Source organism: Colletotrichum spaethianum (assembly GCF_022836535.1).
Source record: "Colletotrichum spaethianum MAFF 239500 DNA, contig06, whole genome shotgun sequence".
Classification (NCBI taxonomy): Eukaryota; Fungi; Ascomycota; class Sordariomycetes; order Glomerellales; family Glomerellaceae; genus Colletotrichum; species Colletotrichum spaethianum.
Window position 1 is genome coordinate 971,319 of NW_026054776.1, and position 24,304 is coordinate 995,622.

General features: G+C 53.7%; 6 protein-coding genes across 6 annotated transcripts; 4 read left to right on the forward strand and 2 right to left on the reverse strand.

Moving 5' to 3' along the window:
- Nucleotides 1-1,816: 1,816 nt before the first annotated feature.
- Nucleotides 1,817-3,986, forward strand: ColSpa_03280 (uncharacterized protein; the record flags this gene model as incomplete). Its single annotated transcript, XM_049269492.1, has 3 exons — nucleotides 1,817-2,290; nucleotides 2,347-2,734; nucleotides 2,791-3,986. 3 exons carry the CDS (start codon nucleotides 1,817-1,819, stop codon nucleotides 3,984-3,986), a joined length of 2,058 nt encoding a protein of 685 aa, XP_049125449.1.
- An 820-nt stretch (nucleotides 3,987-4,806) lies between these two features.
- On the reverse strand, nucleotides 4,807-6,760 carry ColSpa_03281 (lysine--tRNA ligase, mitochondrial; the record flags this gene model as incomplete). Its single annotated transcript, XM_049269493.1, has 3 exons — nucleotides 4,807-6,065; nucleotides 6,122-6,295; nucleotides 6,376-6,760. The coding sequence occupies 3 exons, from the start codon at nucleotides 6,758-6,760 to the stop codon at nucleotides 4,807-4,809; spliced, it is 1,818 nt and encodes a 605-aa protein (XP_049125450.1).
- A 638-nt stretch (nucleotides 6,761-7,398) lies between these two features.
- On the forward strand, nucleotides 7,399-7,796 carry ColSpa_03282 (mitochondrial import inner membrane translocase subunit tim10; the record flags this gene model as incomplete). The annotated part of the gene is made up of 2 exons (XM_049269494.1): nucleotides 7,399-7,496; nucleotides 7,610-7,796. The coding sequence occupies 2 exons, from the start codon at nucleotides 7,399-7,401 to the stop codon at nucleotides 7,794-7,796; spliced, it is 285 nt and encodes a 94-aa protein (XP_049125451.1).
- Nucleotides 7,797-14,114: 6,318 nt separating this feature from the next.
- On the forward strand, nucleotides 14,115-15,320 carry ColSpa_03283 (UPF0659 protein; the record flags this gene model as incomplete). The annotated part of the gene is made up of 3 exons (XM_049269495.1): nucleotides 14,115-14,242; nucleotides 14,305-14,773; nucleotides 14,829-15,320. The coding sequence occupies 3 exons, from the start codon at nucleotides 14,115-14,117 to the stop codon at nucleotides 15,318-15,320; spliced, it is 1,089 nt and encodes a 362-aa protein (XP_049125452.1).
- Nucleotides 15,321-16,464: 1,144 nt separating this feature from the next.
- ColSpa_03284 (protein RMD5 A) lies at nucleotides 16,465-17,832 on the reverse strand (the record flags this gene model as incomplete). The annotated part of the gene is made up of 3 exons (XM_049269496.1): nucleotides 16,465-17,415; nucleotides 17,495-17,628; nucleotides 17,697-17,832. The coding sequence occupies 3 exons, from the start codon at nucleotides 17,830-17,832 to the stop codon at nucleotides 16,465-16,467; spliced, it is 1,221 nt and encodes a 406-aa protein (XP_049125453.1).
- A 928-nt stretch (nucleotides 17,833-18,760) lies between these two features.
- ColSpa_03285 (protein STB2) lies at nucleotides 18,761-21,510 on the forward strand (the record flags this gene model as incomplete). Its single annotated transcript, XM_049269497.1, has 2 exons — nucleotides 18,761-19,014; nucleotides 19,056-21,510. 2 exons carry the CDS (start codon nucleotides 18,761-18,763, stop codon nucleotides 21,508-21,510), a joined length of 2,709 nt encoding a protein of 902 aa, XP_049125454.1.
- Nucleotides 21,511-24,304: the final 2,794 nt, after the last annotated feature.

The following is a 24,304-nucleotide window of genomic DNA, read 5'->3' on the forward strand; positions in this document are numbered from 1 at the left end:
GCTTGGGAATATCACGAAACAGTTTCTTGCACGCACGTTTGCTGGCTTCTTGCCTTTAGTCGGCACGTTCTGACAAGCTGTGCCCGTCGACAGTCATGATGCAGATCGAAACCTTCGCTTTCTCCAAGTGAAGGCAATCTCACAGCCACCCTAATCTAATAGCGATCTACTTCCGAAGAACCTACCCGTGATTCATTTTACCTTCTCTCATCCACCAGGTTGAAAGTGTTTTTTGGCCAATGTTCACCTCCCTCCCAAAGACAAAAGACACATTACAATAGTGAATGAGTATCAGCTGTGTCGTCTTGATGCTTTCGGCATGGACTTTGGGTTGATCTCGTATTCAAGCTGGTGTTCAATAAACCGAGTAATGTGCCGCTCACTATCTTTTACATCATTACTTCTCAAACACAAAAGACAAGACACCTACCAAGTTGACCAAAGAGATCTATCCCGTCTTCGTAGTGTAGGAAAAAAAACATTGGCGTTTCTATGAATAAAATCTGAACGACAATTACTACATTTGTCTATGGCCAATCTGGCATGAGGTTGCACATGAGCGAAGGAGGCATGGGCTTGAGAGGGCTTCCTCCCCGAACCAATGCTTGCGGAAATCAATATTGTTCACGGCAGAAACTCATGAAGCCAGGGCTTCTCTGTCAAAGACGCAGAAGAGCTATGAACGCAGAAAGTTGTGAACAGCCTGAACCTTCTGTTTGTCAGAGTTCAATGGATTTGCTTACAGTCTATGCAATAGTGATCTCAGCTCCTGGCGAGAGCTCTTTCAAACAGCCTCTTGTTCATTAGTTGATGGCTTCTCTTGACACCCGTTTGGGCGAGAGTTCACCCAAGCCCACTGCCTGTGTGAGGAAGTTGACCTTTGAGAGAGTGGTCTGGTCCTTCCTAGAGCTCGATTGACAGTTTGCGAATCTTAACACTTATCTCGACCCCAAATACTGGTTCTTCCAGGTGACATGGTCTACACATCACCAACATCATAACCCTACTATTCCACAAATCCCATTTCAGTTCCCAGAACTCAGTACCAGTGGCAATTGACAGACCCTTCCTTCCTTCCAACCACTGAATCTAGCTCTGCCCGTTGAAGTAGCTATAAAACTCATGACTTCGCCCCTTAACTTCAACCTTCTTTCTCAACTCAAAATACAGCTTGACTCTCACGCTAAACGACTTGGACATCCAATTGACTCATTCAACCCTCATCTTGGTTCCGCTGGCTTTCCTCTGTCTGCTTCATGCAGTCCACTCCTGCCCACCACGTGAGGTGTTCATCTTGATTCGGTTTTTCTACATCAGTACCCATCAACTTTCCTCGACTTCACCGTTAACAGACCCGGCTTTCAAAGGAAAGAACGTCCGAGTTGCCAGGTCTTTGCCTTTTAGGCTCTCGGGCTTGCTTAGTTGTCATAACTTTACTTTCGGCTGGATCAGCTATATAACCCAGCTCTCTAAATCACCTTTGGCTTTGGCAGACTTTCTTCTCTCAACACCATACTGCTCCAAGCCTGAGCTGCTTCTATTTCATACATCTTTATCTTCTGAACAGCCAAGCCCAAGTGGACGGCCCATCTATCAGTAACCAGCATCTGAAGTTATCTCTTAATCTCACTTTCCTACGCTTCTTCTAAGCAGCTTATACCATCTAGCTTGCAGCTCTCTTTTCACTTCTGCTTTCCTTCAGTCATCTTTACAATTCTTGCATATCCCGGGTTTGGTTCGTTGTTCGAAGCTGATGATTCTTTTCTCTCGGCTCACATTCAACCGCCAGTCGAAGACGAAGAGACAATTATCTAGGATGGCCTACGGCAAGAAACATGCGCGATATGGCGAAATGCATCTTGCGGTCCCTCAAAATGACAAGTGTCACCCGGTGGTCGGCCGCACCTATAAGGAGCAGTGTCAATATCAGCTCAGCACCGTTATTGGAATGATGACCGGTGGCAAGGACTCTTTGCCGGAGCTGCCCTGTCATGCGTTTCCAGGACCAGTGTTCTGGAACAAATTGCGGCAGGCTCAAGACAGCGAAACGAAAACAAGCCCCTCTATTTCTGAAGATGAAGTCAAAGAGTTGACTGTTGAGACCCAGCAAGATGAGAGAAATAATAATGAGGCAGTACTCTCCAATTCACCAACACTCTTCGAGAAAACCCTCGCTGTCGTGCCGGTGGGTCGCGAGGTGATCGCATACCTCTGGTCTGTCGACACCCCCGCCGTTGGCAGACTTGCCTCTGCTTCTAAGGCTTGTTCAGATGCCGTAGCCATCTTTGTGGTAGGTTACGACTCAGTACCGACTCGGCCCTCTTTCATCCTGCTGACTTGCCGCAGTCTCGCTTTCACCTTCCACTTGGCGACTATCAAGACTGTGACTGGCATCCCTCTGCGCTTGTCGACATCGATGACGCACGCCGTTCGACGATTGGGATTGGTCGCAACCTCTTTATTCGGGGAAGAGATACCAACGTCATTCCTAGTGGCATCAAGGGTATTCCAAAGGCGTGGTTGAGTTACGAAACCCGCAATACTCTATGGAATGTTGCGCAGGATAACAAGGCGGATGCAGACACCTACGAGAAGTTCTTCCTATTCCTGGTTAACGACCAGAGACTTCTCAATGCTGAAGCCAAGTTAGGTGCTAAATACCACGAGCAGGGCCTATCTCCCGCGAAGGCAACCAACCACCATCTGCGGGAGATATCATACAACATCCCCATATGTACGTCAACTGCCCAACATGCTGTTTGAACTCGGATCGAGCTAATGCAATGCCAGTGCGGTCACTTTACCAATACGGTGGTGCTCTGAAGGCCCTGCGTTTGCACGAAGTTCCCATGATGGACGTACGGATCGTCGAGATGATTCTCATGACATGCCCCAAACTCGAGATTCTGGGGGTCATAAATTGTGAGCTCATTCACGTCGGCAACCTAATCTTCCTGCTAGACCTGATCTACTGGAACTCCAAGAAAATGGCAAAAAAACCAGTGAGCCTCCAGTTTCATCCACGAACCTACCTTGGCCCGCTGGAAAACCGCCTTGGTACTCATATCGTCTCGTGGGACCCGATAAATGTCAATGTTCTGACCGCAACTCTCGCTTTGGTCTTCCTAGCTGCCATCAAAGCTCTGCCAATGGGCATCGACCTTCTCTCCAAAGGTCAGGACTTCCGTAAGTTCTTCGATCTCATACCAATGAGGCCTGGCCAGGGAGCAATCTTTCTTCACCATGTCTTCACATGGGTTGACGCGGCCAAGAGTCCCCCTTCTTACGCCCTTCTCCCCAAGCAAACCAAGGAAGACCTTGAAGACCAGGTAGTAATGAGCCTGCTTCAGGGCTGTGACCAAAAAATGAAGCGCCGTCAACGCAACGATCAATTTAAACAAAACACTTGCAGCCGATGCAGCAACACCTTGATCCGGGCTTTCTTCCGCCCGGAGATGGACACCCGCCGGCTGGCGCATTGGGTTTGTCGCATATGCGACTTGAATTATGCCCTAGATGGGGAGGTTCACCATCGATTGATTGAGAAGAGGAATCTGCTCGACATGGTCCTTTCCTTGCCAGATAACGCCTTGAAACGCACAAGTCAGATCACACATAAGGAACTCCAAGAGGTCGTAGCACCGCTGCTTGTAAACCCCTTCGCCCGTTCTCCGGCACTCAACAGCGTAGCTCGCATCCAGGCGGTTCGGAACCACCTAAACTTACCCAAAGTGCAGGATCTTATTGCGCCTGAGAGGGATTTCGTCATCCTCGGAGCATCCGGAGAGGCAGCACTGCTTGACGTGGACGACCTGCTTCAGGAACTGGAGGGCATCTATATGGATCATCCAACGCTGACGAAGCAAACCACCCCCACCTGGGCTCGCCTGAACGGTAAAAGGGCCCGTAACCAGGCTTGGGAGTACGTCCTCTGGAAGAACGCAGTCAAGGACACCAAGGAGCACCAGACGAGTCGGTTCTGGTAAAAACACGAGGAAGCTCAATAAGAGGGTTTTGGCAAGATAACCTCTGGCAGAACTGCTTCTCGTCGAGTGCCCAATTATAGATTGACAGCAATCCATCTACCCGCAACGAAAAACGGACGACGAACAGTATTCATCATTTGCATATCCTAACCTCCGACCACCTCCATAACTCTCGTATCCGTATGATGATGATGAAATGAACACTATTTTGGGCCTGGAAGAACTTATGGACTATCGATGCAACAACTGGAAGGAAACGAAGGGGCCCATGGCGATTTGGAAAGCAGCATGAGGCACGGTGCAGCTTTGCCGTGCAATGAACCCCCGAGGTTGGCATACAAGCACGGGTGCTCTCCAACGAAGGAGATTTCCGGAGGGAGGGTAGTAGGTTGGTTTGGTTGATTTGGTCTCTTTCTTGGCTCGTTTGGCTTTCTATTATCGCGAGTTGGTACGTTGCATTTTATCATGAGGATCACCTGCCCAACTTCCCTTGCTTTAGTTGCAGGTTGGCATAGTTCTGGCAGTTCACGAGCCAAAGTGGTCTGATTTTAAAAAAAACAACCCCGGCCCTTGGCCTTCGATGAAGCGGTTGCAAAAAAGTGGTCTTGGTATCCTCAAGCTCTTGAGCTCGGGTATTCTACAATGTGATACATCTATGATGGTCTGATGTTGTACAGGTTATTACACGCTTCTTGGCGTCTCTCTGCGGTTTTTCGCCTTGCTCATCCCCAGACGGCTTCTCCCAAGCTAGACAATCCCAGTGCTGTATGGCTCATGCAAAACAACGAAAAAAACAAAACAGTGGAAATCAGCAGCTCCGTCACGAGGATTCGGAGCGGTTCTGCGCCTCCGACGTCAACCCGACCACGTTCTTCAACGTCCCGAAGCTCAGGCAATCGCTGATCCGGTTGGCGCCGGAGAACAGCATCACCAGCCTCTCGACACCGCAGCCCCAGCCGCCCGTCGGCGGCAACCCCGCCTCGAGCGCCCGGATGTAGCTCTTGTCGAGCGGCGCGTCCCTCCGCGGGTCCGGCTCGTCCTTGTCCTCCAGGGGCGCCGGGTCCTTGCCGGTGCCGAGGAAGCGGTGCTCCGCGAGCTTGCGCGCCTGCGCCGAAGGGTCGTTCTCCTCTTCGTACATGTTGGCCAGCTCGCGACCGTTGACGAAGAGCTCCGTGCGCGCCGACACGAGCTGCAGCGTCTTGGGGCAGACGAAGCTCTTGGCGAGCGGCGACATGCACGTCGGGTGGTGCGTGATGAAGAGCGGGCTGTCAAAGGACTTGGGCTCGAGGTAGACGGCAGCCAGGCGGTCGAGGAGCTTGGGCATCGTCGGCGGGATGCCGCCAGGGACCTCGACCTTGCTGAGGGCCAGCACGGCGATGAGCTCCGAGTAGGCGTCCTTGCCGGTGAGCTTGGGCAGGCGGAAGCCGAGGGCATCTTCGAGGGCCGGGATGAACTCGAGCTGGCGGAAGGGGCGGGTGAACTTGGAGACGTCAATGGGCTCGAGGGAGGTGAGCTGGGTCTCGATGAGGTGCTGGCAGTGGGCCGCGAGGCCGGCGAGGAGCTCCTCGGTGCGGGCGATGAGCTCGGGGAGGTTGGTGTAGGCGCTGTAGAACTCGCACATTGTGAACTCGGGGTTGTGGGTGCCGTCGATGCCCTCGTTGCGGAAGGCCGGGCCGATCTCGAAAACCTTGTGGACACCGCCGACGACGAGGCGCTTGAGCCAGAGCTCGGGCGCGATGCGGAGGGAGAGCTCCTTGGAGGGGAACTCGGTGGCCTGAGTGGTGAAGGAGCGCGCGACGGCGCCGCCGGCGTTTTCGGCGAGAATGGGCGTTTGGAACTCGAGAAAAGACTTCTCGTGGAAGTAGTCGCGCATGTACTTTGTGATGTGGGAGCGCAGCCGCAGGATGTCGGTGACCTCGGGGTTCACAATCATGTCGACGTGCCGCTTGCGCGACTTGGTCTCTGGGTCCGTCAGGGTCTGCGGGATCTGCTCCATGGTCGGAGAGAGCAGCTCCGGGAGGACCACGGCCTGGACGGTGAGCTCGCCGGTACTCGTGCGGGTGGGCTTGCCAGTGATGGCTGCGGGTTCGTTTAGTGTCTGGTCACCATAATGAAGAAGCACCTTGTCAGCTTACAGATGTGGTCACCCTTCTCGATCAGCCGGGCAAAGAGCTTAAAGGTGTCAATGTTCATGTCAGGGACGTTGCCGAGGTTGCGGTAGTTGATCATGCCCTGGATCTTCTCGAACTCATTGACAATGGTGACGAAGACAAGCTTGTTCCCGTGCAAACGGATGGATTGGACGCGGCCTGTGGCCCTGTCAGCGAGGCGCCGATGGTTAGGGACGATGGCCGCCCCGTGCGGGACGACTTGTATTCATTCTGCGTACCATACAGGGTGACGACCTCAGCGTTACCCGGGTCGTCCAGCTTGGCATCCTTCCAGATCTTCCTAAATGCCGGGACCGACATGGGCTTCTTGCGATGGACCAGCCGCGGGTGCGTCTCCTTGTACAAACCCTTCTCGCCGGCCTCTTCCAGCGCCTTGGCACGCGTCTTTTTGAACTCTGATACCCTAGCCTCCTCTTCACCCTGTACCGCTGTGTCCTGCTCTTCTGTCTGAGTTGCTATCCTATCCTTCTTCCTCCTGGCCCCATCTTGCTGAAGTCTGCTTGTGCCACTTGGCTGCCCGACATGAAAAGACTGCGCGAGCCTGGCGACCCGCGGTGCGCGTACCAACGGCCGCAAAAGCCGTAGACTCTGAATTGAAGTCATTGCGTCTGGTTATCTCCTGTTAGCTTCGTTGTCCATCGAGGTATGGATGTATGAAGAAGTGAGGGTAGGAGTAAATGTCAGATAATAGGCGGTTTAAATCAACCACAGCAGAAGCTGTGTAAGTCGCAGCGGTTCTGAATTGCTTGCAATCATCATATGAGGGGGAGAGGAAGGAAATAGAGCGTTCGAGCTAGACTTACCACCATAGTTGCTCAAGAAGATTTTGGCTCTTCTTGAGGTGGCCAAATATGTTAGGACAATTTGCACAGAAATTTTGCGCCGGCGCAGTTTTATCGTGGTCCCTGACGTTATCGATAACGCCCGACGCGAGCTGCGGGACAAACCGGCCCGGAAGGAGGGCTCAGTTCAAGCAGCTGCTGATTGGACATCGAGCTCAGAAGCGGGGCTCTCCGGAAAGCTGAACTCCAGCAATCCAGGCGCGCTGGGAGAAGACTTGGGGGCGCGATAAGATAAGGCAAAGGAGCTTCTGTAAAATCTCGACTCGGCGACGTCAAGTATCCATTCAAGCAATCGAAGCTGCCCATAATCAAATCAACGCTCCCTCGTCGCATCCAACGAAGCTCAAGTCAAACCATCACTCAAACCTTCCACTCGTCATCCCCCCCCAAACCGCCAATATGTCTTTCTTTGGAATGGGCCGCCCCAAGCTCTCCTCGGAGGAGAAGATTGCCATGGCTGAGCAGGAGATGCGTCTGCTGGCTGACATGCACAACCGGTACGTCACCACAACATTTATTCTCTGGAGGCCCGTTCAACGCGCAATGGACCTAGATTGCGGACCCGTGGAAGAATGTCATCTTTGCTAACACGCTTTTCGTGCGCACGTAGCTTGACCAAGATTTGCCAATCCAAGTGCCTCCCCGACTACCGCGAGGCCGACCTCAACAAGGGCGAGTCCGTCTGCCTCGACCGCTGCGCCGCCAAATTCTTTGAGGCGCACATGAAGGCGTCCGAGGTGATGCAAAACGAGAGCCAGAAGAGAGGCGGCGGTGGCATGGGAGGCGGCATGTTTTAATCAAAAGCGTCGATGGACGAACAAACGAAGCATGAAGCATAACAAAGCTCGGGAAAGGGAGAGAAACGACACAGCGTCACCGTTGGACGGCCAGCCTGCTTCCTGTAGCGCTCTGGACGCGGCGGTGATATGTATATCACGGATGGGTTATTGATGGGAGCGGGTTCCCGCATCGAGGTCGCCAGTCCTTTGGTTCTCTGTAACAAGGGCTTGGGATGCCTTGGGGATTCGGATGTTTTATTTTGAAGCAAACCCGCAGCCGGGCGCTTCGTGTATAATATGGGGGGCCACCAGAAGGTCCTTTCAATGAAGAGAACTACCCTCACGTTTCACTTTGCACGTCCTTCAGAGCCTGCTTCTGGCCTGGGGAGACGTCTGGACCCTGTGGTCTGTGAGATATACCGACAGAACGTCACTGTTCGACATGATGGAGACAGTCCTCAGTCGAGTCTCACAGGTAGGACGGATGTTGTGAATGCTCTCGCAGTGTTGCTGACTTGACAGTACTTGAGAGTTGTAAATCTCGCCCTACGTCAATGTCAGGTGAGGAATGCGATGTGTTGTAGACTCGACAGGATGAGAGATGTCCTCATTGAGCCTTTCAGACCCGACCCGGCTTCCCGATGCTTGCAGTGTCTGACACGAGCAATTGGGACATCACATGGCTCGTCTCGCGTACAATGGCTGTGTAGGAACCCAGGAGATGGTGCCTGGTCTCGAAGAACTCACTGGGCGTAGCCGACCAACTTAAAGCAAAGTGAACCAAACACGTCGAGCCTACGAGAACCAGTTTGAGCCATCTGATTACATAGATCTCGTGCGCTCAACCTATCGAAGTGACTTGTGTTTTTGTACGCACCTGGGCTGCTCAGTCTGACGACGACAGTCTTGAATGCTTTCATGTAAGCAACCAATCCCACGACGTCCGCCAGCCAGAATTACCAGTTTCGCTCTATCGTATGGTTAGTTGTCTTGGTCAACACTCCCCTGTCATAACCCAGCGACTCTCTGTCAAAGCCCGACAAGTAACGCGTGGCATCGTCGTCCTTGCCGGCAACCTGGATCCGAAAGTCGGGAACCGGCTAGCGAGATGGTCTTGGCCTTTCCCTAGTACACCTTACAGAGGTGGAGTGAATTCGTTTTCTCGCCCACAGAGGGCTTCCCGCCAGTGCCGTCGTCTACACCCTAAAATCTAGTCGACACATCTGGGCACTTCTGGGCGGTTTCAATCCACTGTAGGGATACTCGTCATGGTTAGTGCGCAGGCGGGATTGCTTCGCACGTGGATCAATGTTGGACCCAGGAGGGGCAAGGAAAAACACCCATTGATCTCGGATTGTCCGGCCCCCACGTGACCTGCGATGCCTTCGCGTTTCCCGACGCCAGCAATGGTAAGGGTCCCGATATCGAGTGACCAGAAAATTTACCAAGAATTTGCTTCCGTATATTGCAGAACAGAGTCGCGGCATGCTGTCAATTGGGAGGCAGCCACTGTGAGTTATCAACTTGACCTTTGAATAAGTCACAAGCCCAAGGAACCCAGGACTCTGGTTTGCTGGGCCCCGGTCGATAGACTTCAATTAGTCAACGCGAAATAGATGGATAGAGTAGCGCCGGATTGGCGTACCGAAGGCCTCGCAGAAAGCTAGACAAACCGTCTGAAGAAATTTGAAAATGAGACCAAAACCATACGTTAATAAAGGGCCACACAGACTTCAGACTTCATTGCGACACCGCAGGAGCCTTTACCGGGTGCCAGGGTGCATGCCATCTGCTGCAAGAGCTATGTCATGAGTTTAAACATGACTCCAAGTTCCTATTGTCGAGTTTGGGCCAGTGAGCGGTTGGGTAGTGTTGATCTAGTCGACCGCCTTTCCACATCACCCCAGAAACCAGGGGGCTTCAACATAACAGATGGAAGGGCAATCATTGTAATGTATACAAAAAAAAGTGAAGGATGGGGCACCTGCTGGGGTGTTGAAAACATAGTGTACACTAGAATCGACAAAACATGAGAGAACCCCCGGCCTTTCGGTTCGTCAACGCAATTAAGGACGAAAAGACGCGAGATTACCAACTGACGACCGGGTCCCTCGCTCTAAACATATGGTATTTCCACAGACTCGGCCAGGTCTGGATTTCAATCCTGTCTGTACATACTTACAGAAGGTTGGAGGGAAGTTTAGCCCAGGGATTTTTTGGAAAATGCAAGACAGACCGCGGTAGTGGCGATGGCCGGGGAAGGAATGCCGGTTGATCTGCCGCGGGTATCATCACCACCTGCTTGGATGGGAAATGATGCCAATCGCAACCCGTTGAGTAACTCACAACCGAGGGTTCGGGCTCTGACGTTTGACTCGCTCAGATCCGGGACAAGGGGTGCCCTTTTCCCCCGAGGAACCGGCAACGGGCAGGACGGGGTCCAGAGGATGGCCGAGGAGTGACCATCCTGGCCCGTCCCTTGAGAGCAGGGCAACGTCGGGGGGTTTGGGGAAAGGGGAAGAAACGTTTCAATAATTCGGACGAAGATAATAGAGCTGCCACGGGTGGTGGTATGCGGCTCAGCCAGCATCAAGCTTGTTTTGCAACTTGAAGCATGAAGGGGAGACGTCAACTGCGATAATATGCGCGCGATATTGGTAGGGCAAAGAGACTGCTGGGCGGGCGGATCATCGACAGGCTATCTGATCTTACTTGAGCAAGAACTTGGCAATGATGTGAGGGGTTGTGTCAGTGTGTGAATGTGTCTTGCAGTAGTGGTTCAACTTTGACTGAGCCTCAAACCGTGGTGCCGCGGTGGAGTTCCCTGCGTGGCTTAGCGCCCTCCGTCACTGTACAGGGTCGATCTCAATCCTCTCATAATGGTATGCACATTGCTCGGGGCGGCGCACACGGACTGGTTCCCAGTGGGATATGGCAAGGGATCGGAGCCCGTGGGCGCCAACAACAAGGCACACGGGTGGGCGCGGCATTGATAAGGGTGGGAGGGGAGCGAGTGCGGTGTAACGGTGGCATGGCCGACGGGTCGTGGAAATGACAGTGGGAGCTGACGTAGCGTCCATTGGCCCAATTTGCGATGCTGGGAAGAAGCCAGCAGACAATGGGGGCGGGTATGAGGAGGCCTCGTCTACATACGTCGCAACAGAGCGTTGGCCCTCGCGTTGGAGGTGCGTATGCGGACACGCAGCGAGAGAGAAGAGACGCGTATTCTACTCTCGCTTAATCGAGATGTTGCGCCTTTCTGTCTAGTCTCCGTAACGCAACCAATCCGTGGCGGAAGATGCCGCCGGCTGGTGCATGCATGATACGGAACAGCAGTGAAGAGTAAGATGGAAACAAAACAAATCCTCATCGACAAAAGGAAAGAAGGAACACATTCTGATTCAGCCACCTGCAAGCTCAGCATGCGAAGGAATATTTTGGCCCTAGATGCATTCTAGAGAGGCCAGCCTCATTTTCTCAGCCCTTGAAGGACCGGGACGCCAGGAAACGCTGGGAGGCGCGCCGGGCGTCTGTGACGGATCGTGGACAAGCTTATCAGCTGGGGTACGCCACGGCGTAGTCCGGCTGGGCACATCGCCAGGTCGGGAATCTCGTGGGACGTTGGGCAGTCTCGTGGGCAGAATTAAGGTACGGCCAGGTGAAATGCAGGTCGCATGCAGAGAATTAACGGGATGAGGAAGAGAGGGTTGGGATAGGACTGATGAGAGTGTGGCTGTGAAGAAGCCTCACCCTTCAGGTACAGTCCTAGCCTTGCCAGCCAACACACACACACGCGCTGCGAACAGCGCCTGCCCAGTCTATGTTGCCGTCGGCAGGGTGCGGGAGGCTAATTAGCGAATAGTTGGCTTTTCCTTTTTCCTTTTCTTTGGGGGCGACCCGTAAATGACTGCATTCCGAGATAATATGGCTGGTTGCTGGGTACGTTACTGCTGCCAATGTCAACAAAGTCGACCATGTTAAGGGGAAATGGGTCGCGTGTGCTTTAGCGGGTTGGTCCAATGGCCATGGTTGACTTGCAGGTCTGCAGCAACTGGAGCAGCCATTTCGATAGCGTAGCGTGCGGCCCACTCGATGGTTGGATGTTAGCGGGGTGCATCTTTGTTTGCTCCTTGGCCCGGCGGGAGGCAGCCATTTGCAGCCATCCAATGTCACGCACTAACAAAGCGGACGGCCAGACGCCAGGCGGCGAACCCACAAGACCACATGTCGAGTCCTATTCCTGGCGCAGCCCGCTGCAACCTTGGGTCCGGGTTCTCTGCACAGCCCTACTGTCCCTGGAAGAACCAGCTTCTCTCCTTGGAAGACGTGGCATTGGATCGGGAGGGGGAAAGTCTGGAGACTGAGAAGGGTGCGCGTGGTGCACTGGCTTTCTGGCTGTGCTGTGCCGGCACTAGTGCACCTTTCCTGATGGATGGATCATGGGCCAAAGTGCGGTACGGGGACCGACATTGGACATTGACTGAGTGATTGTCAGATGCGCCTTGATTCCTCTGGGGTTCCAAGGATTGGCCTTATTGCTTCTGAGGCCTCTTGTTGCCGGCTGCTCTATTTTATACGACAGACGCATGCTCTCCCCCTTCTCTCTGTTCTTCTGTTTCCTTACCTCCAGCTCTAAACGCCAAACGCTACGAGTCGACTGGTCGACCATCGAGAAAGCCTGCCTCTGCTGGCTCCCGACACTAATACGAGAAAGAAAGAGGGCGCCGAGCCCTGCAACCACACAACACGGTACCACTCGCAGCACCAGACGAACGTAAACTACGCTGGTCATTTATCGACCAGACCAGACCGCAGAGAGACCCACTTGCCTCGCAGAGGACTGCAACTCACACACACGCTCTCAGTCGTTCACCTCACCTCATCGCAGCCGTCGAAGGAGCCAGATGCAATCCATCCACCCGTACTTCCCATCCACCACCTAACTGATCGCCCCTCCCGACGAATCGAAGCCGACCTAGACCCTGCCGTGGAGCACCCAAGTCGGCCCTCCGACAGCTAAAGGAAGAACGACCTCTGGTCCGTCTTACCTCACCACGCATTCGTTGGCCATAAGACGCCCAGCAGTTCATTCCCAAGAGGACAAGAACCGGCATCGAACGAGCCGCCCGAACCTTGCCTCTCTCCTCGAATTCCACATCCATCTACGTACCGTCGCATTTTGTTGTCAATACCTGGACTCTCCACCCATTGCCAGTTCCTCCGTCCATCGAAGCGCGACTCGGCATCTCTTTCAAGGCTGTCCTTGTTCTGCCTTCCATCGTTCGTCGTCCCTCGTCCTTGGCTTGGCGGCCTTTTGCCCCCCTTCTGGTCCTTCGTCCACGGTCCTTTGGTCCTTGCTCCACCCGCCTAGCGTCTCCTGAGCCCCACACCCCTCCCAACTTCTGGCAACTGCACCTTTTCCCGCCTGGCACCCCCCAGTCCACCGCCCCACCCAATACCGCAAAAGACCGTGGTGTCCCGTCTTAGGCTGCTGCTTCTGGCTTGCAGTGTACCTAGGCAGTCTGCTGCTGCGCTAACCGTAGCCTTCGCCCCCCTCCCACTCATTCGTCACTCCTCCCTCCTCCACGACCACGCCCAGTCTTTCCTTCTTTTGCGCTTGTCAGAATCCGGAGACAGCGAAAAGGAGCCCTGTCCGCCTTCGAACCGATCAAACTCCCCAACCTGTTTCAGCTTCGCTCCAACAGCATCTTCGCATCCTCTCTTTGTCGAACAGCTTCCCCCTTGCTGCCTCCCCGAAAAAAAAAACCTACCGTCGTTAAGGGAAACCTAAACTCTTCAGCTCGTCAACTTCCTCCCTTTTCCCTCTCTTTCCTGTAATCTTCTCTTTGAGCTTTTGCGCCTGGCTTGTTATTCGAATTTCCCGCCGACGGGGCCTCCCTCGCTATATCCACTCGCTTTGTTATCCCTTGGCCAGAGCCAGACCCCAAAAAGAACGAGTCTTGTCCCATCCGACCGTCGTTTTCCGACCGCCGACGCCTGCCCGCTGTGCCGTCGTACACTCAAATTGACCCCAATCCGACGCACACAACCACACCCCCCAGCCCCCTTCCCTCCACGACGCCTTCCCACCACTATTACGCATCATCCCATATCGACTCCTCCCGGGGAGTCGCCAACACCGTCGACCTGGCTACAAGGCTAGATTCCCGCCGCTCTTTGCTCGGCGGCGACCCAAACTTTGCAGGCTTCGACCAAGAAGCTGCGGCACGACAGTACGCTCAGCAATACCAACAACAATACCAGCAGCAATACAACCCCCCGCTCGCATCCAATAACCAAGGCTACGCCTTTCGCGAAGGTCTTGCTCCCTCCACGATGAACGGCTCGCGTCCCAGCAGCGGTGCGAGTGGCCCGCTCGGCTTTGGCTTCATGGGTGTCAAGTGGCCGAGGATCTTCTTCCTCATCACTCTCGTCCAGGCCATGATCTGCCTGGCCTTCGAGTGGTAAGTTGCCAATCATTGCAGACGGCCCTGTCTCATGCTGCTCGATACTAACTGCCTCGCAGCTACGTCTTTTGGAAATTCCAGACCGGCTTGACCGATCAGGACACTAATGAAGCGGCGGATGCGAACACCGACTCGCCAAGACGCACAATCCCGACGTTCTTGACGCTCTTCATCTTCGGTTTCTTGTACGAACTGGTCATCGTCTGGGACGCCTTGCGAGCGAAGAACACGATTCAAGTTATTGGCGTGTGCATTGCCAACCTCGCACTGATGGTTTACACTGCTATTCAGGTCGAACAGATTGAGGAGGCGTTGGACCAGTTGAAGGTCAACGGATCCCTCAAGAACCCGAAAGACGACATGTGGGCGGACGTCAAGCCCTATCTAGTTGCCATCCCCTGTATCCTAGGCTTTTGTACCATTGCCATGGCCTTTACTGCCTGGAAGCTCTACCAAGTCTTCGCTTGGGATATTCTTAAGACGATAGGAGCCGACTACAGGATGAAGAAGCGTTTCCTCCACTACCAGGTATGCGTTTTCAGCAATCTGCGACGCCTGCCGCTTGTATACTGACTGAACCCAGATTTATATCGCACTTCTGAAGTTCGATTTCTTCTTTTTCCTTGGGTTTACCGTTCAGTTCTTGGTTATTGTCACCCTCAAAACCGACACCGAATTCGGATTGACGATTGCCGCTGTCCCCATCACCATCGCCATTTTGCTTCTGGCAGCTTGGTTCACCAGGATCGAAAACAAAGTCGGCATGGGCACTGTTATCGTTCTCTATCTCGGCGGTCTGACGTACTTCCTCTATAAGCTCGTCCGCATTTACCAGCCACGCACGGAAGAACAGTACAGGGCGGTGCGTAAATCGCTCACTGCCTTTGCTGTCATCACCATCCTCCTCATCATTTGCACCATCGCCAACTGCATCATCTGCATGCGCAACTTCGGCGCCGGCCTAAAGAACCACCTCCGGAAGCCGTCCCGGGACCTCGAGAAGAACCCGGACCTGAATTCTATCAACCTGCAAGATGTCAAGCCACAGATTGCGAGCAGAATGACGATCGATTAAGGAAGGGGTGGAGCTGGCTTGACCCGACGAGGCAAACGCACGATCAAAAGAGATACCGCTCGATTGTACAAAGAAATGACTTACGACACAATGCCACCTTTCTTACCCAAAACCCACCATGGGATTGTGGACGGACGGATGGTGAACACGCGGGACCGGGCGCGTGTTGGACTGCTTGAGATTCCCCATCACCGGCTCTTTTTTTCTTCTTTTTCTTCCTTTTCTTGTGTGGCACACAATGTATGGCGTTGACGATGCCTGCTCTCTCTACCTATCTGGGGGATGAAGACTGGCCCAAAGGCGGAGTTCTGGACATGTTTCTACGTAAAGTCGCGCTGGCGACCAGGTCCTTACCCAGGACAACATGATGACTTCGGGAGCAGCGAAAGGGGCTGATTAGCCTTTGTACGCATTGCATGCTGTCGAGGTCAGCGATTTGCTTTAGAAGTTTCCTTAGTGTAACCTAGCGTCAGCATGAGGTAATTCAATACCATTGATGAAGACAGCTTCCTTGAATGTATCTATGGCTGAGTCAGTTCTTTCTGCCTCAATATAATTAAAACGTGAGTGGCCTGCAAAGGTAATGATGCGTTAGTGACCCTTCCGTGGTCGATTGTTCCGTTGCACACGTCCGTTGCCATCCCGGATGTCCCGGTGCCGTTCCTGTCTTTCCCGTCTGTCCGGGCTGTACCTCCGACCCAGACATCCGAGCCAACAACTATAGCCCGCTAGCTTAACATTATGGAGCAAACCAAGGGGAAGCTCACACAGTCTCCAGGGAGAGCTTCTCAGCAGAGTTGTACTTGTATTTCCGTTCCACTCTTCGCTATTCTGAACAATAACCAGATTCGCTGTCCCCGACACCCGTGACCCAAACTGAGGCCCTCCAAAGAGAGAGAGAGAGGAAAGAATGCCTGCCGTGCCGTCCCACAGAAACAACAAACAAGAAGAAGAACTCCCAAACCATGATCCCGTTGCCCGTGAAAACGCCTTTGTGCCCAACCCTACACACCCGAGGGCCATGCCTACATTGCACCACCTATTCCCGACAGCCTGTCATAAAATAAGAGACTATTTGTTCTAGAAGGCGTCTTCGATGACTGATATCGTCCTCTTGCTCCAGCTCAAAGGATCCGAACTCGTCCTACAGCTTGATCTCCCGAGCGTCCTTGATGTGGCCCTCGTTGGGACAGTACGGGCACTTGAAGCGGGATCCCTTAGTCAGACGCTGCAGCGACTCTTTGCAGATGACGTGGCCGCACGGCAACATCATAGGCGGGTTCTGCTCCGTCGTCTGCTCCTTGCTGACAGGGCAGACGAAGATGGGGTGGTAGATCATGCTGCGGGGCAGGGGCGTCTCGAAAGCGAGTTCGTTCTCCGTTGTCCACTCGGTGCGCTTGGCCTTCATGTAGGTGGTGTACTTGATGAGCTGCGGCAGGGCAATGGCGCCCGCCGTGGCGGCGACGTAGAGGGGCGACTCGGCGGACAGGCCGAGCAGGGAGCAGAACTCGCGCGTAAAGGAAAGGGCGACGTCGTCAAAGGCGGCCGAGGTATCGAAGACGTTTGCGTAGGGCGACTGGCCGATGTTGGATGCGTACACCATGGCGCACGACAGCTGCTGGATCTCCTTGAGGTGGCGAGCCTGGAAGCGGCCGAAACTGGCCTGCGCGTAGGCGAGGGCTCCCGTACGGCCGTTGCGAGCGTCGTCGGGGAGACCGTTGATCTCGGGACCCTTGAAGAGCCAGACGAACTGAAGTTTGCTGAGCTCAAACTCCAGGTTGGAGCCGCGGGCCTCGAGCTCATCGCCGTTGAGCCGCGCCCATTCGATAGCGGGGACGAGGTTCCTATTCTTGAGCTCGTGCAGGATCTCGTACATGTTGGCGAATTTGTCCTGGAGCTCCTGGGACTGCAGCGAGTGTATGTCGGTATCGAGGGCGGGGTGGTTCGGGGAGGAAGGGGGAGGCCGCTCGTGGGCTTCACGGAGGAAGGTCGAGGCCACGCTGAACTGGCCCTCGCGCAGCATGTGCATGGCGACGGCGCGGTTGATCAGGGAGGGATATGAGGCCATCGCATCGTAATCTGTCGAGAGGGGTCGCTGGGGAAAGGACTGGGGGAAAGGTGTGTGTTAGTCGGGGGGTTTCATCCCGTGTCTTTCGGGCTAGCCGGGCGCTTACCTTGTCGAGGGCTTTGCCAAAGGTCTTTTGTGCTTTTGATACTTCCTTCAAGTCATTGTTAATTGCCTCGAAGCCTGCGTTGACTGGATTCTGAAGCTTGGTCATGGTCAAGCTCGCGCGGTGCGGATCGGACGCTGTGAATCCAAGAACAATTGGTGAGCACACGACCAGCAGCATCATCACGGCGGGGCGAGTGACATACCATTGGCGATTTGCTCTCTCGCCTGAACGAGCAGGTCGAGGAGCTTGTCGGCGTCACTGACGGCCGAGTTGAGTGTCGCTTTGCGGAAACGAGAGAGCTCCGCCTGGAGCGTCATCATGGGGTTTTGTTCCGCCATGGTGGTGGCGGGGGTTTTGGAGTGCGGTTGCTTGGTATGTCGTGCTAAGTGTATTGTATGCTGTTGGTGTTGCGTGTAGCTCAAATGTCGGGGATTATGACAGACGGGTCATCGCTACGAGCCCTCCGGGGAAGCTCAAATCGTCAGTGAGGGGGTGGGAAGTCGTCTTCACTGTAGGGAAGTGAGAATCCGCGTATGTTCAGTGATCTAATGGTTCCTGCTGCGTTTGGTAGTTGAAGGTTGGGGTTGAGGTCGGCACAGACACACGGGTGTCACCGATAGCGCGATAGCGGAACGCTTCCTCGGCTGATAAAGCGTCAGGCGTGCAAACTGCTGCAGACCGCTAAGGTGGCACACAGTGCTGCGACCGCTGCCAAACCAGGGAACGCATCGAACTGCCGGCGAAACAGCGGCCCGGAAGACGGTAAGCGTTTAGCGGTGGGGGCCCTGGAAGAACAGGGGAAGAGGTTAGACTTACCGTAGCTTGGGGCAGATCGGGGTCATCGCGGAGATGGGGAACCATTAGCGTCCACCGCTTGACTTTGTGCTACCCTTCCAGCGAAGTGTTGGTGCAGCTGCCGGCCCAATCAACTAAGCCACGACAGCGAAGGGACATTGCGTCACATGCCGGCCAGCCTCCGAAAGGGCGGACACAAGAGACACAGCGAGAGATCGAGACGGGAGAACGATCGAGACAGCGACAGCGACTCAACTCCAACGGTTCCCGGGCAAGTCACATGCAGGACAGATTAACGCCAACTTTTTCTTGATTTCCCACCGCCCCTTTTAATTGCGACCGTACCCCAAGAAACGACAACCCACCACAGGCGATCGATTACGACGACTATGCCTTCGTCCTCCTGCAGATAGTCGCTGCGTTGTTGTAGGCACTCTCAAAAGTGTCACCGCCCACCGCGCGCTTCCGCAAATGGAGATGGCATTCCGCTTCCCTTTTCCGGTCAACGATCCGCGTATGCACCGCGAGGAGGAGCTGACTCTGGCGAGAGTTGCGTCCCAGCGTGGGGGCAACCGGCCGTCTCCTCTAGACACTCCTTTACCGCCCGATGCGCGAAAGGAGGCCTCCACCGAGCCCGCGACGCCGTCTCCCTTACCGCCCGCGAGGAGGAAATGGGTCTTTGCCGACCCAGTGGCTTTTAGGCAAGTGTTTTGGACATTGCATCTGTATGATTCATTGCGCTGACTGCTTTTCCCCCTACGAACAGGTACCTAGAAAGCGATCCGTCCGTCACTGTCCTCGAGCGAAGGGGGGTGTTGCAAGGTTACGAGCTATACTTGGTCGAACAATGGGCGTGCTCACGAAAGTCACCGACGCTGGTTATCGTCACATACACGGGTGACCCGAAGCACTCGGTCGTCGTCGGGGTGCTGGCCGTCCCAGCAGACGAGAGCATATGGTCTGACCGCCTACGATTCTACTTCAAAGCCATCCACCAGTACCATGCACGGCCAAAGGAAACGCCATTGGGCGACGTGATGGTCACGAACCTCAGCAGCTTCCCGTCGGCTCTGACAGTCATACCCGTCCCCGAGGGCGACATCCGCACCCATCGCCAGGCCTTCATCGTCAACGAGAATCTCAAGCGGCTGGGATGCTCTGGGCGATCTGGCATGAATCTTTCAGACCCCACTCCCGCGACTCAGGCCAAATTTTACCAGCTCTACAGAACCAGCGAGAAGGTCCCCTTTGCACAGTCGGTAGTGGAACTAGTCAAACTGTGCCAAGTGTCCCTGTTCATGTTCGGCAAGCTGGACATGGAGTATATCGACGGTCTGTTATGCGACAAGACGGAAGAGTCCATCGGGAATTGGTGGACAGAGATTGGTGCTGAATGCTACAACGTCGAGCCGACAGATGGTATCCTGGGGCCGACGACTGTGGCAGCGTTGTTGGGATTGTTGATGGGTGCCAGGAACCGGCTGCACTACTACGGTGCACCAGTCTCCAAGGATGTCTTTGATATCGAAAGCACGAAAAGGGGTATCGGTTACTTCCAGAAAGCATACAAGCTTGAGCGGACCAGGCGGCTGGATCGCCAAACTATTCTCAAACTCCATGCCGTCACGGCGAAAGCAGCTGCTGGCGAAGGATGGGGCGTGCAAAAGGCGGTCAAGTCGACCGTTGCTGAAATTGGCGGTAAAAGAGGCGAGCTTGTCATTGGCATGGTCGGCGGGAAAGACAAAGCCGGCATAGCTGACATCGAGACTGTCGACATTGATAAGTTCGTCGCCCTGGCGTACGGTGAGCGTGCAAAGTGGCTCTGGTACGGGAAGCCCAGGAGAGCGGCACCAGAGCTTCAGGAGAAGCCAACGGACGTGGCGCAGCCACTGTTCGGAAAGGATGAGGTCGCCCTGCCGTCAAGCAAACGAACGCAATCGTTGCCACTGGAAGAGGAACTCCACCGACAAAAGGAAGAGTCACCTGGTGTTTATTCGACTCCGGCGCCTGCTTCGGCTGTAAGTATGGTCGATAACCCAGCAGAGAAGGATGCCCTTAGGAAAACAGTCTTCAAATCCGTCGCCGGCAGAGTGAGCGACGCCAAATCCGGGCTCGGTCGCATCAAAGACGTCGTTGGTACCGGCCTGAGGGGTCACACGAGTCGTCCTAGTAGAGACGACTTTGGAGAGAATGGGTACCACAGCTCGCCCGGCGTCTCGGCCTTGGCGCAGTCCTCGGCCAATTTGTCATCTCCGGTCATGGTTGGTAGGGCCTTCACGTGGAAGAACAAGCCGGAGGAGTACCTAACTGCCTTCAAGAAAGAGGCAGAGGCCGCGCAGGAGTTGCGGGAGTCGTCACAAGAACTCGAAAATGTGCCGGTGGTAGCCAAGCCAACACTCGAAGCATTAGACCCCAGCTCGGCACATGGTGAAGGCGAATTCTCGACACCTCCTAACGGATCGGTGAAAGACGGCCTTGATCGGGTTCAGACGTCGGTGGCTGGGTCTGTGATTGACGAAGCTGATTTGCATGGTCCCTTCGAAGCGGAGAGGACAGGCAACACTGCCTTGAGCTTCCTCCAACGTCGGCACAGCATCGCCGTCTCGAGGCTCTCATACAAGCATCCTCTGAACGAAGCTCGCTGGCCCCGACGACTGTCTTTTGGAGATGCAGAAGAGGGAGTCTTGCGATGGGAGGAAATCACCGAGCTATACGACGACAGGCACTTTTCAACAGCCGATGCCTTGCAGCAACAAGCCAGTATGGCCGAGTTCGCCCGCAGCCTGTACGACTCCATCGCGACCATCAAGCGCGAGGTCAATCCGTGGGTCGAATCCAAGGTCAAGGCAGTGGACTCCCTGGACGAGCACTACGGCCGCGAGCAGGAGGACCTCCAGAATCTCTATTATCAGCTCAGCGAGGCATATCACCGAGTCAAGCAGAGCTCTACGGAGCTCATCGCTGAGGAGCGGGCGCACATCACCGAGGCGATTAAGGAGGTCGAGGTGCTTGTGGCGCGGCTCGAGTACGAAATCAACGGTCTCGTGAGCAAGGTGGATGATGTTGAAGACGGTGTCAGGCTCTTCGAGAGACAGGTCGAGGACGTGGAGAAGCGCGCCGAGGAGCTCAAGACGACGCTCGAGACGGAGAGCTGGGCGCACTGGTTCGTCCGGACGCTGACGGGGATCGGTACGGGGCCCAACATCACGAGAGGGGCGTAAAAAGACTGGAGAAAGAAGGCAAGTGGTCTTCAAGCTGCATAGCGTGGTTCATTTTTATTGTTCGCATCGGGAAAATACCCAGCAAGGATTACTTGTACATCTTCGTTTCGGAAAAGGCTACAAGATGTTATTGTTCATTCGGGGCATAGGAATATATGCACTTTGCCAATCGAGGCCGACAGTTGCTTCTAGGGGGAAATATAAGTAATGTTTTGACCACTCTGGGGGCGTTGAGAATGCAGTGCAAAAAAAGGGCTTAGTAGTCGGGTCGCTGAGGGATCCCGAGTGCTCAAAAGGGGAAGGCCAGGATGCATGGCAGGGGTCTGTGTATTGCATTACTTTATCATAAGTCGGAGAGACGAGCGGGCGACTGGCAAGCACACTTGGCCCTTGGGGTCAGCATGCCTTCAGGATCATTTGCCGCCATAGGATCAAGAAGAACGCCAGACGACTCAAGATCGTGGTGGCTTGATGGCTTGGTGACGCCCAGACGCCCAGTAACGGTTGATGGTTTTGGCAGAGCGAAACGCTTCACTAGATGTTGAACAACTGGCTCCCTACCCAGACACATAGCATCTTGGCTTTGTTTCCTGTTAATGAAGTTGCTCGTGGAAGCCTGCTGTTTCCGTTGATGACAGTGACATGAAAACTGGTTAAGGCATTGTTGAAGACTTGACTTTGCAGATATCTATGACCTTCACAGCTAAGTGATTGGGGCTAGTTGAGCAACTTGACGTATCTGAGTAGTGTGCAGGTCGCGTTCTATTGCCTGACAAGATGTTCGCTCCTTTCTGTGACTTCTACGGATATGTCACTGGGACTAGGAACCAACGCTTCAATGCGATCCAAGTTCGACCTAGCCAAGACAAAACATATCGTTGCAGACAAAGAAAACAAAGCCATGTTTCCAACTTCCAGTCTCTGCTATTGACCAACGGGCTCTACAAGTTGTGTCACGAGCTGCTTAAGGGGTTGCTTTGCAGAGCTGCATGACGGTGATTTCTGCCCGTGAGCCAGGTAGTCTGTTTGTGTGCCATCAGTAGCGGGATGTATTACATGAATAACTTGTATGCCATCGAATGCTAGCAAACCCTATCGACCCCCATTTACCAAAAAGCAGCGTTTGCTGCTTGGTGTTCTTGGTGTTCTTGGTGTTCGTCGCATCTATCTTTTAGCCTAAATAACGACATTAGAAACCATAAATTCGGGGTAAGGATGGAATAGAGATAGAGTTATGCTTTTTTGGTACTTGATTGAATAGGGGCAGCACGGATATCAGCACTGGATATCTGACGACACAACAATTTTGCCCACATCCATACTAAAAAGGTAGCTTCTGCGACTAAGACCAGTCTGTCTTGTAGCAGTTTCTCGGTCACAGCAAGAAACCACTCGGCTGGTGCGGCCTCCGCTAGGTTCAAATCTGCGGTAGGCCCGTGGACTTTCGCAAAACGGCCGTTGTCGCCGCTTATGCGCAGCACCTTGGAAACCGGCCAGTAGGAATTTCGTATTGGTCTGATCTAGAATCCAGCACATCGAGTCCTTTCGTCTGGCTGTTGCATTGGCCAGAGGGGCCAAGATACTTCCCGTTCGTAGATCGCCAGTCAGTAAAAATGGTATCGCCATGCTGTTAGCCCGCCTGGCTGGAAAGCTAGTCCTTCCAAACATCCCGACGATAATATCAACAGAATTGTTGAAACTTGGCTAAAAGAATTATGTCTTAAATCCGCTCTCTAATTAACATACGGAACTCGAGGATCGAAGAGGGTTGTAAGGCCTTTTAGGTTCATTTTCAGCAAAGAGTAAGTATATAAGTGCTCTGCGGCTGCTCCGCCATCACATATCGTCAAACATTTATTACTTTATTTCCAGACCGAAAAAAAACACGCTCTTTGGACCTTCACTATGTTGTTTGATTCTGCATACAAAAAGTGGATATTCGCTGCTGTTGCTTAGGAAGAGGAACGAGTGAAGAGACTACAAATATGAGCTTAATCGATACTATCGAACAATATAAAATTCTCGATAGTGGACTTTCCCACCTTGCTAGGGCATATCGTACTGTTCGAGCCGTTCGGATTCTCAGGCACTGGTCATGGTCCTCAATGAATACTATGCAGGTAACGGTAACCACTTCCCTGGCCGAGTAGACCGATGGTATTTGAAAATCGATGTAATGGAAAACAAGACTAGCCTGACTGTACGACTACCGTAAGCTTCGATAGCCTATATCTACTTGACTTTCGCGTTTGTACTCCGATTTACAGCAAGCAATGCAGTAGAGGACGTTGTCACATAGCAGTTCATTTACAGTGTGACCCAAAAGTCTGAGATCACCCCGGCTAACACCAACCACCTACATGATCACCTCATCACTTCAACTGGCCAGAAAGCCATCAGTTTTTTATTTGTATGGTAACAAGATAGTAAATTAAAGATCCGAATTTACTAATAAGTATCGTGTATACCCGCCCTGTGCGTGAGTAACTGCTTCGAGGCGACGCAGTAGTGACTCGACTATGGCCTGAACTTTCTCCCAAGGGATAGCTTCCCACGCCGCAGTCAATTACTCCTTAAATATCCCAATACCTAGCTCGCTTCTCCTCAAGTCAGATGCTTCTAGGTATAGTCTTCTCAGGATATCCTGCGTTATCCGCTAAACATGCTTAAATTAGGTTTAGGCTCAGTAAGTAAATGTCACGACGACGAATTCTGGCCTGGTTGGCACACAGCTGTATTGCCTATTTGCGAAGATTTCAAGGCGAAGAAGGGAAAAACTTTATAGCAAAGCTGG